A 10,809-nucleotide genomic window follows, 5' to 3' on the forward strand; every position below is an offset into this window, starting at 1 on the left:
ACAAAACTATGATACATAATGTGTCAGTAATACAGAAGACAACTTCTTCACCTTATTACATCCAGTTTTTAAGAGGATTAGGTGGGATATTGAACATTTTCACATTTATGTTGATTGAAAAGGAAACTATTTATCTTTACTGTCGCTGTTGGGTTGACATGTAGAAGAAGAGAGAGGGATAAATATGCATACATGTAAGAACTGAAGTCTAGGTCTCATTTTCTACATTTTTGCCCAGACTTGTGTTGATATGGCACCACAATTAGGAATGTAATTAAAAAAAAAAAAAAGAATGTATATAAGAAATAATTTATCCCACAGGCAAGGAAACTCAGTTTTAGCTTTTCTTTAATACTAAATATTGTATTTTATTGCTTGGAGTATTCATATTGTATTGCTGATATGTGGTATGTGGGAATGTTTTAATGCTTTAATGAATGGCCAGTTGGGCCACAGGCAATTTTCCACCATTACACATATAATAAAGCTGCCTCTACTCTATTCAAAACAGTGTCACTAGACATTTTTCTTTAAATCTTTGATTGAAAATTTAGTTAACCACCTGGAGATTTGGAGTGATACTATTTTAAATACAGCCTAGCTGAAGTTTCTACCCTATATTGTACAACATTACAAACATTGAAAGCCATCACTTTAATAATACATGTTCATAGTACATTCATGTTGAACGGTAGAAAACAAGACGAAAATTAAGAAATAAATAAACAAACCAAAACGTGTTTTATATCTAAATGCATTGAAGAGATTTAGTTAATTCCCTTATTTTTTAATCAAATTGAATAAAACGTTTAGTCAGTAAAATCAAAATATACCACAAAATCAATGTTTCCCCTCATGAATATTTCGCCTTTAGTATAATGAGAAATGTACTCTATTTGTCTTTTCCGGGTTGAGTTTTCAAAATAAAAGTCGCTACTCGTAGAGAAAATTTAATTTTCACTGAAAACGTAGTGTTTAATTTACACCTCTAATGTACAGCACAAAATTAGTAATAGATAATAAATACAGGACTTTGCCGTAAAAAAAGATGTTGTTGGAAGTGAAGACCAGAGACAGTATGGGTGAAGACATGCAAAATGCAGCAACAAGGGTTTATAATTAGCATAAAGCCAGCTAAGTCTAAACCACGATGATACTACGAGATATTTGTAGCTTTATTATCGTGTCAAAGTCAAGTTAATCGATGCCAGCGTCGCGATAAAAGCTGTAAATAAATAAATACATAAATAAAATAAAAAATCAGTCACTGGGTCAGTGTGACTGTCGGCCGGATGTATGAAAACTGAGCAGCCCGTGAGAAGACGTTTAAGAAACCCCTTACATACAGTCAAGAAGCAGAGCTCGCGACGTTATGTCGCCGCCATTTTGTTTCACCGGGAGTAAAGAAACCAACCTGAAAAGCACCGGCGTGAATATTTTCCTTTATCTGAAACAACTTCAACACGGCGGATTAGCATTGTGCATCCAAATTTAGATTCGCATGGTATGTACACAACGAGCTGACTGGTGTACATCGGAAACATGTTGTTTTGTTGTTGAGTTAGCTTAGTGCTCTGTGCACATCAATATTAGATGCGTTGCACGACCGGCCAGTGTTAGCTGCTCGGCAGCTCGTTTACATGGCTAGCCGGCATTTTGAAAAATGGGCCCGCTTTGATTGACGACCGGTTAAACAGATGTGGTATGCATGGATTATGTACACCAAATTTAGAGAACAGAAATTCCTGAAATTATTTTTCTGTGATTTTTATTATTTAACGTTAACCTCTTTCGGTTTGCACCTCCACGCGCGCTGTGAAGACCGGGGCCTGTGATCAGCACCAGCCAGCGACGCTCGCTAACATGAGCTAACAGAGGCGTGGTGGATGTTTGGAGACCAGCTGGATTTACCCGGAGATTATTTTTATTTTGTATAAATTGGAGGCAGGGTAGCGTGAACTGCATCCCTCCCTTTAACCGAGTATCAGACGTGCGACCCAAATGCTGTTTGTGTTTCGTACTTGCGTGCAGTGATCACAGACACCACTCGGATAACGTTACAGTTTGTCAACGGTGTACAGTCTTGAACGATGGCGCCAAACCGCACACATAGTTTGCGGCTTCAGTTAATCTTGTAACTTCAGTGGTGCCGTTGGTAATTCTGCAACAATCTCACCTGCACAGATGTCTGGAGACATGGCCACAGATCATGTAAACGGGAACGGAACGGAGGAACCAATGGACACTACAGCAGCGGTGACCCAGTCGGAACATTTCCCAGCTTTACTGGAAGCTTGTTTACCTCAGAAAGTTGCTGAGAAACTAGATGAACTTTACGTAGCAGGTAAGCAGAAGTTTAATCTCGGGGTGTATTCTGCCATTGTCTTTCGCCTTTAACTGCTGTGAGAAAAACATACCAAGGTAGGGCATCACCACACTGTTAACACACACAACATGTCAGAGATGGAATTATTGAGGATGATCTTTGTTATTGATCATCTCTACATATTTGTTTTGTATTGTGTAGGGCCAATGCACCTGAAATAAGTAACTTATGTGTCTAAAGCCTGATACATCTTCTTCTGTGCCATAGAGCTCCATTGTCACTGTTGCACTGGGTGACATGCTCCTTCATTATCACACACACTGTAGTTTATTTTGACACTATATTATACAATACACTACAATATTCAGTAGCTCACCAAATGTGTATTAGTCCACTCCAAATGCACTATTAACTCTTGTCCGAGTGTTAATTGTGAATAACCTCTTATGAAATAATTTAGCCTTTTTAAATACATTTTTGACAAGAGACAGGGTAGGAAAGCCTCAAAGCATTGAGAGAAGGACTAACACATCACTGGTTTTAGTCATTACAAGGGATTCGTTGACAGTCGGAAGGATCACCAGACTTGCCCTTTTAATATTGATTGCTTAAATCAAAGATGACCTGGGAAGTGAAATACCACTCACTCATCATTAATTCCTCTGTTGTATAATTAGCTAATAACTGTAAATGAGACCCTTGTTAAAAGTTGTTGCACTAATCATTTGAGCAGCAGGCTGACAAAGGGAGTAAGTAGTTTGCAGCTAAAAGGGAATTTCTCTAACCGCTGGTTTGGTGTGCATCTTCTTTCCTGCATTGTCACAAGTTCAATAATAAGTCACCCCTCTTTAGATAAAGTCATGAGGGGCTAATTAATAATCCAAAGTATCTTCGTAGTTGCACATCAATAAGTTGCTTTGGGTTGTTATATTGTTATGCTGTTAAGCACAGAAACTGGGTTGAATGGATGAAAGGATGGGTGTTGCCATAAAGGGTTCAAGGAAGGTAGATTGAAGCCAGCTGGTACTGTGACATATGCAGAAACAATAGAGCAGCTGTCTGGCTGCAGCAGGTGAATTGTACTCTTTGTGCAGGAGCCGAAGGAGCCACAAGGATGTTATCCAGAGCATGGTTAAAATGACCGCTGATAGAAAGAGGTGTTTGTTTGAAGAGTTTTACAGGATCTTGAAATTAAAATTTAATAGCATACTTCGTATGCATTACACTGTCCTGGACCAGGTGAATTCTGCTGCATGTCTTGAGGAGATGATTGTATTGAAACTTGGCACTGTATGGGACTGTAAAACAGGAGCATACATAATGAAACTTAACACGTGTTCAGCTATCATTTTCTTTGGTTCCTTCTGGTACAGATCAATTATCATTAAGCCTCTATTGTGCAACTGCTTCATAGCTGCGTGAGTCATATTTCCTGTGATTCTCAGTGCTAACCTGCTCAGATGATCATGTCTGTCCTTCTGTTTTTTTTACACCATATTTACAATATTTATTTGTTGTGCTCATCAGGCCTAGTAGCACATAGTGACCTAGACGAAAGGGCTCTTGAAGCTTTGAAAGAATTCAATGAGGAGGGAGCCTTGCAAGTGCTGGTCCAGTTCAAAGAAAGTGATCTGTCACACGTGCAAGTAAGTGTAATCATCTGACAGACAAAGGGGTCTTTGTGAAAATGTTGTTTTAGGACAATATATGTTGCCTACTATTAGTTTAAAAAGTGACAAGAGTAATTTTCTAACACAGTTCTTGTCTCTTCCAGAACAAAAGTGCCTTTCTCTGTGGGGTAATGAAGACTTACAGGCAGAGGGAGAAACAAGGGACTAAAGTTTCAGATTCCACTAAAGGACCAGATGAGGCTAAAATCAAAGAACTCCTGGACAGAACCGACTACACACTTGACGTAACAACAGGCCAGCGGAAGTATGGCGGGCCCCCACCTGAGTCGGTGTACTCAGGTGCCCAACCCAATGTTGGAACAGAGGTACACCTCGTCATGTTAAGAGTAAATCAGACTGTCAGCCAGGGTTTGAAACTGAACTTGTGTTGTCTTTAACTGGGAAAAATCAAATATGAATTGTTATCATCTGATCTTATTGCGCACTAAGAACCGTAGTATTAGAATTATTCATTTTCAGCCTCGATACTCGTTAGAATTTATACATATTAAGCAACATTGGCAGACTCTACTGGGATGTTATCCACAAATATTTTGCATATCACTTCAAATGTTGAAGTTAAGACGTATGAGTGTAGACCTTGTAAACAACAATGTTCACTATGGATCTGTGAACTGCACAACTTTGTACAAAGATAATTGTGTCTCTCCCGGACAACTTCATACTTTACATACCTCTAGTCTGTTTGTATGACAGGACAGGTTGGTTGGATTTTTCGCTCATCTGAACTTAACAAAAAAAATAGTTTTTCTGTTGACTCTTAAGTGGTTAGTGGCTGAAATGTACAAGAACACTAGGTTTTGTATCAGCAGACATTTTATGGTAGTTTTAAGGGGGGAACATCCACAAGGATCACATCCTTGTGAATATTCTCTTAAAATGACTCTTGTCTTTGTATAGATTTTTTTTCCCCAGTTTTTCCTGCTTAATAGGAGGCAAGTCTGTAAATGAGATCTTTGAATCTCATGTTTTTTTAATTTCCCCCTAGATATTTGTCGGGAAGATTCCCCGTGACTTGTTTGAAGATGAGCTGGTTCCTCTCTTTGAGAAGGCTGGGCCTATCTGGGACCTCAGGCTAATGATGGACCCACTGAGTGGCCTGAACAGGGGCTACGCCTTTGTCACGTTCTGCACTAAAGAAGCGGCCCAGGAGGCGGTGAAGCTGGTGAGTTTGTCAGGAATGCACCATTCGGCAGAACGTCTTCTCTTCTGGGAAACTGGCGTAAAATGACGAAACAAGAATCGAGTCGGGACAGTAGCATTTGTTCAGCAGCCAAGTAACGTGCCAAAATTCCCTGCATTCTCCACTAACATTCAACCAGAAGTTTGGAACTAAATAGTCAAACAGAGTAAAAAGTGACCAGCATGTAGATGAAAAAATAGGTGAAGATAGATTTGCTGTGTTAGCAAAACGTTGGAGGCAGTTGACCTCTACATAGTTTTTTGTCATCTCTGTCATCAAATATATGGTTCATGTTTTTTGTTTTTCTTTTTTACAGTGTAATAATCATGAGATTCGCCCTGGAAAGCACATTGGGGTGTGTATATCTGTCGCCAACAACAGGCTATTTGTTGGCTCCATTCCCAAGAGTAAAACAAAGGAACAGATTGTTGAAGAGTTTGCTAAAGTCACAGGTAAAAATATCTAATTTAGTGGTTTTTATACATCACGTTCATGTAATAGTGCTTTGTAATGACCTGCTGCTGCAGGTTAGTCATTCTACTTTGTTTCTGTTTACTTCCAGAGGGCCTCAGTGATGTCATACTGTACCATCAACCTGACGACAAAAAGAAGAACAGAGGCTTCTGCTTCCTGGAGTATGAAGACCATAAAACAGCTGCTCAGGCTCGCCGCCGGCTAATGAGCGGCAAGGTGAAGGTTTGGGGCAACGTGGTGACAGTGGAGTGGGCTGACCCCATCGAAGACCCTGACCCAGAGGTCATGGCCAAGGTGAGCTTCAACAATCATGATGATGTGTGATGGATACAACAAAAACTTTAAAGAAGAAATGGTAATATCATAGTCTTACAGTTTTAATGGTGTAAATGACATCAAATGTTCACATGTAATCAAAATTTTAAGCTGAAAAACGTATTGCATCTCTGGAGTACTCGCCCTAAAAATAAAATGATGGCTCATACAGTACATTTAAACCTGTTGTCTGACGTGAGATTTGACCTCCTTTGTCCATTTTGCAGGTGAAGGTTTTATTTGTGAGAAATCTTGCCAACGGTGTCACAGAGGAGATCCTGGAGACGTCCTTTAGTCAGTTTGGAAAACTGGAGCGAGTTAAGAAGCTCAAAGACTACGCTTTCATTCACTTTGAAGAGCGGGATGGTGCAGTGAAGGTATGGATTTTCTATTGTTCAGTATTGTGTTTTTTCCACATCGTTGGTCAGACGTGAAGTCTGTGACTTTTCTTTTAGTTATCATATACTTTGCTTGAATCTAAATAATAAATTGGGACATTTGCAGAAATCTTAACAAACGTGTCTGACTTTCCTCAGGCCTTGGAAGAAATGAATGGGAAGGAGCTGGAGGGAGAGCCGATTGAGATTGTTTTTGCCAAGCCACCAGATCAGAAGAGGAAGGAGCGCAAAGCACAGAGACAAGCAGCCAAAACACAAATGTAGGAAGTGTCTCAGCACGTCCTCTGAGTGATATTCATTACATTTTGTTGACTCTGTTCTTATTCTTTCTTTCTTTCTCACATTCATCAGGTATGATGACTATTATTACTACCCTCCCCCTCCCCATATGCCTCCTCCTGTCAGAGGCCGGGGCAGAGGCGGCAACCGGGGTGGATATTCTTACCCCCCTGACTACTATGGTTATGAGGACTACTATGACTACTATGGCTATGACTATCACAACTACCGCGGCGGCTACGATGACCCCTACTACGGGTACGACGACTTCCAGGCCCCAAGCCGAGGGCGGGGTGGCAACAGGGGCTCCCGGGGTGGGGCCTCTCCAGCCAGAGGACGTGGCGGCGCCGGGGCACCCAGAGGCAGGGCCAACTTCTCCCAGCGCGGTGGGCCCGGACCAGGCCGCGGCGGACGGGGCGCAAGAGGAGCCGTGCAGCCGAGAGGGCGAGGAGGGGTACGTGGTGCTCGGGGTGGCCGCGGTGGAAATGTAGGAGGAAAGCGCAAAGCTGATGGGTACAACCAGCCAGATTCCAAGCGTCGCCAGACCAATAATCAGAACTGGGGCTCTCAACCCATTGCTCAGCAACCGCTCCAAGGTGGTGATCATTCTGGTAACTATTCCGGTTACAAATCCGACAACCAGGAATTTTATCAGGATTCTTTTGGGCAACAGTGGAAGTAAACCAGTAGGGCTTTGATAACAACAAAATACGTGTTTGTTTTTGTTTTTGTCTTTTTATTTAGAGACTTGATCTGATTGGCCCTCAATCCCATACGGTTGCCTGCGTTTTTTCCGCAAAATTGGTGACATCTGGCAAGATATCTTTTTGTACATATTTTAATAATCCGCTTGGACTCAAACAGTAGTCACACTTCCACCTGTTTCTGGCGAACTGGTTTTATTTTTTTTCCTTTTATTTTTTTTAAGATGGTCGTTTAAAAGATTTTCCATAACAAAGTTTGAAAAAAATTTTAGATGCAAATATGTGCTCGAGCTGTCTATTTGGCTATAGCTTTATGTATGTTTTTAGAAATTCTGGTTTCCATGTTTTAAGTAGCTAACAGCAACAAAGCATATGTCTCCTAAACATGTATTTAAAACAAATGAAAATACAATTTGTATTGTCACAAAGTAATGCGTGTCTTGTTATTGAAAAGAAAAAAAAAAAAAAAGGACCATCGTAGTCCTATTTTTTGGCTTTACATTTTGGCTTGTATTCTTTGCTGTTTGTCTGCTTTAATAAACATACACGCACACGTGTACAAAACTTCAAATTGTGTTGCAAATTCATGTTTCGGCAAATTCTCTCTTCAAATTGCCTTCAAATTTAAGGCTCCTTGTGGAAGAAAATGGACTTAAGGTTTGCCAATGTTGGCCACATGTTACAGTGTCACCTTGCATGCCATCAAATTCCAAATCACCTACTTCTATAGTTGGCATCTCAAGTGCTCTGTATGTGTAGTGACATACTTCATCCTTATGAGTTCCTCTCATGTCCAAAAACATAAATGTTTCACAAATTCCTCTCATGTCCAAAAACATAACTGTTTCACAAATTGGTGTCCTAAATTCACTGTCAATGCAGCAGCAAGAGTAAGCCCCGCCCCCTTACAAGTCTGCCATACAGGTCCCAATTGTAACTAGTGGGGGGAACAAAAGCACAATTTGATTTATTAATTTCAAAGTGAAGCTTTTCCTTGTCCCAGAAGGATCTTCCTAGCTGTTGAAGGCCTGGATACTAATATTGCATGTTTATCTGGAGGATTAATATTGTGCTGTTGTGGAAGATAACTGCCATGCATGACTCGCTTGTAGTGTTTTTGTTCAGTTTGCTTTTATAGATATAATGGCTGCTCTAAACCCCTACCCCCCCTTCTTTCCTCTCTGCCTGTCTGAGCGTGTCCACGTTTTCATCTGCTGCACCTCAAACAATTTAAGTTTTGTGATCCAAACAGGCCGATTCTCTGCTTGTCGTCCTCTTTAAGGCATTGACATGTGCATGTTAAATGAGAGGGCGTGCAAGGCTGTGAGAATGCTTTGTCTTCTAATGTATGCAAATTCATGTTTTCCTCGTTACACAGTTCTCCCTCTACAGTTACACTAAGTTTGAGTGTGAGCACGAGGGACACAGAACAGTAGATGTGTGTGTAGATGTAACATGATCCTGTTTTCCATTCTCTAATTGCTTCCTTTTGTTACCTGACTAGCAGGGAAAAGGGGTCGAGGCCGGTCCTGATGTGTCGCTATGAAGACTGACCCGTGTATGGCGTCACACACTGCAGGCTGCCAGTGGATGGAATGGTAAGGTCAACTGACTCAGTGGTCCAATGGCATTCCAGCCTTTATAAGGAGCAGATCTCCTGAAACTGCCATGTTTGAAGATAATCAGAAGAGCAAAACTTGCTTCTTTTTTTTTTTTTTTTTAAAGAAAGAGTTGCCATTTAAGTTTATACGCCCCAGTCCCGCACCCCCCTGCCCCAAATATGCCATTTGAAACTTACTGAGTCTTGAGTTCATGATGGACATCCCTCTGGAAAAGTCTTTGCACTTTTTTGTTTAAGTTTGGAGTGGTTGGTTGGTGTAGTGGAACTTGATGCTAATGTTTTGTTTTTTGAGCTCTTAAACTACATCTTTGTGATGGACTAGACGTGATAATCTATGATTATCAGAGCGATAGCGTTGAGGTGGGATTACCCGGTGTTGAAGGTCGGGCATTCCAGGAAATGGTTCTTTAAGAACCAAAGCCACCAAGGGTCCGTTAACTACCTCAGTTTCGAGGACTCGCCTGCTCTGCCCCATTTTGTACTTGAGGAAACTGAGGCAGGGTTCAACCCCCCCCTCCCCATCCCACCCCTCCACCTCAGAGATATGCACAGACAACAACAGCAACAGAGCACTTGAACTGAATTTTAGTTCTCAGTTGAGACTTGACGTGGGCTACAGCTACTGTTAGCATGTTAGCTGATCCTCCTGAAATGAGCCTGAACAAGCTTTGCTGTCTTGATAAAAGAATGAGTGGTGATGTAGTTTACAGACTGAAGTTGTTTATTTTTCCTTGTAAATTCTTAAATACCTGGAAACCAGTCATCCTTTGTCTTCCACGATGGCAACACGGTCTTATTTTTTGTTTTTGTTTGTACCCATCAATGTAAGGATGTTTGCAAAGTGATGTCTCTGCACAAACATCTGTGTTCGTTCATAACATGAACGATCACTGACATCTAATGATGCTGCCTTTTATTTAAGGTTTCTAAACAGGTCTAGAAGAAGATGAATTTATTTCTAGGTCCTGAAAAGTTTAGGAATCAAACTAAACGTGGCGTGGATTAAGTTAATTTCATTGCAAAAGCATGATTATACATTTCACATAGTATGTCACTATAGACTGATTATCATGCCATATATGTGGTTGTGACAAATTATAGAGTAAACTGGTGTTAATTCATGTCTTTCACTGATCAGTGTACACATTATACAGGAGGTCAATGTTAAGAATTTAAAGGAGCAAATCCATCCATGATATGTTTGAACTTTGGGGAACGTAACAGGCTTTGGTGATGTACTTTGCATTTTTGGCCACGTTTTGTTTCACAGGTTGTGTAGTAATACACTTACTGTTACGTGTTAGAGATGCAGCTACACAAGTTGCTTTGCACGACACTCCCAACAACTTCATTAGCTTCTGTTTTTAGCCAATAACAAAAATTTAGGAAAATTCACCTTGAACATGAAACACGGCCAGTATAAAATGTAAATGATCAGTCTGGCTTCATTCTGTATTTTTCTTAATTAGATAAAACTATTTTAATGAAAAGACAACATGTCAGTCCATCTTTTAATACGATCTGACCTCTTGTCTGTGGTTCTCAGCTCCAGGTCCATTGGTTCCTACTGAAAATCTCATTTTTTTTAAATGCTCAGTAACAGCTGGTCACTGTAGTTTTTATCAAACGTTCCTCGAACAGGAGGAAATAGTGCATCGTTTGGGGACTATTTTCAGTGGCGGATTAATCCACATTTGGTGTTCTATAGTGTGTGTGTGTGTTCATGATAATGAAGGAACATGTCAGCCTCATGTGGCTCATTGATGTATTTTTAATAGTTTTTGGACAACAATGGAGCTCTGTGGCACAGAGGAGGAA

At 40.6% G+C, this 10,809-nt stretch overlaps 1 protein-coding gene across 4 annotated transcripts; it reads left to right on the forward strand.

Moving 5' to 3' along the window:
- Positions 1–1,407: 1,407 nt before the first annotated feature.
- On the forward strand, positions 1,408–9,256 carry syncrip (synaptotagmin binding, cytoplasmic RNA interacting protein). Of its 4 annotated transcripts, none has more exons than XM_070925349.1 (11): positions 1,408–1,504; positions 2,185–2,344; positions 3,854–3,972; positions 4,101–4,322; positions 5,006–5,182; positions 5,517–5,652; positions 5,763–5,968; positions 6,217–6,366; positions 6,526–6,647; positions 6,739–7,120; positions 8,875–9,256. In XM_070925349.1, the coding sequence occupies exons 1-11, from the start codon at positions 1,502–1,504 to the stop codon at positions 8,914–8,916; spliced, it is 1,719 nt and encodes a 572-aa protein (XP_070781450.1). In that variant the 5' UTR covers positions 1,408–1,501; the 3' UTR covers positions 8,917–9,256. The 4 variants fall into 4 exon arrangements, with proteins under 4 accessions (XP_070781450.1, XP_070781451.1, XP_070781449.1 ...); XM_070925350.1 differs by having other exon boundaries at positions 8,878–9,256; XM_070925348.1 differs by lacking the exon at positions 8,875–9,256 and adding an exon at positions 7,411–7,941 and having other exon boundaries at positions 6,739–7,277.
- The last annotated feature ends 1,553 nt before the right edge of the window (positions 9,257–10,809 follow it).

The sequence above is a fragment of the Enoplosus armatus genome, chromosome 19 (genome assembly GCF_043641665.1).
Source record: "Enoplosus armatus isolate fEnoArm2 chromosome 19, fEnoArm2.hap1, whole genome shotgun sequence".
NCBI classification, from domain to species: domain Eukaryota; kingdom Metazoa; phylum Chordata; class Actinopteri; order Centrarchiformes; family Enoplosidae; genus Enoplosus; species Enoplosus armatus.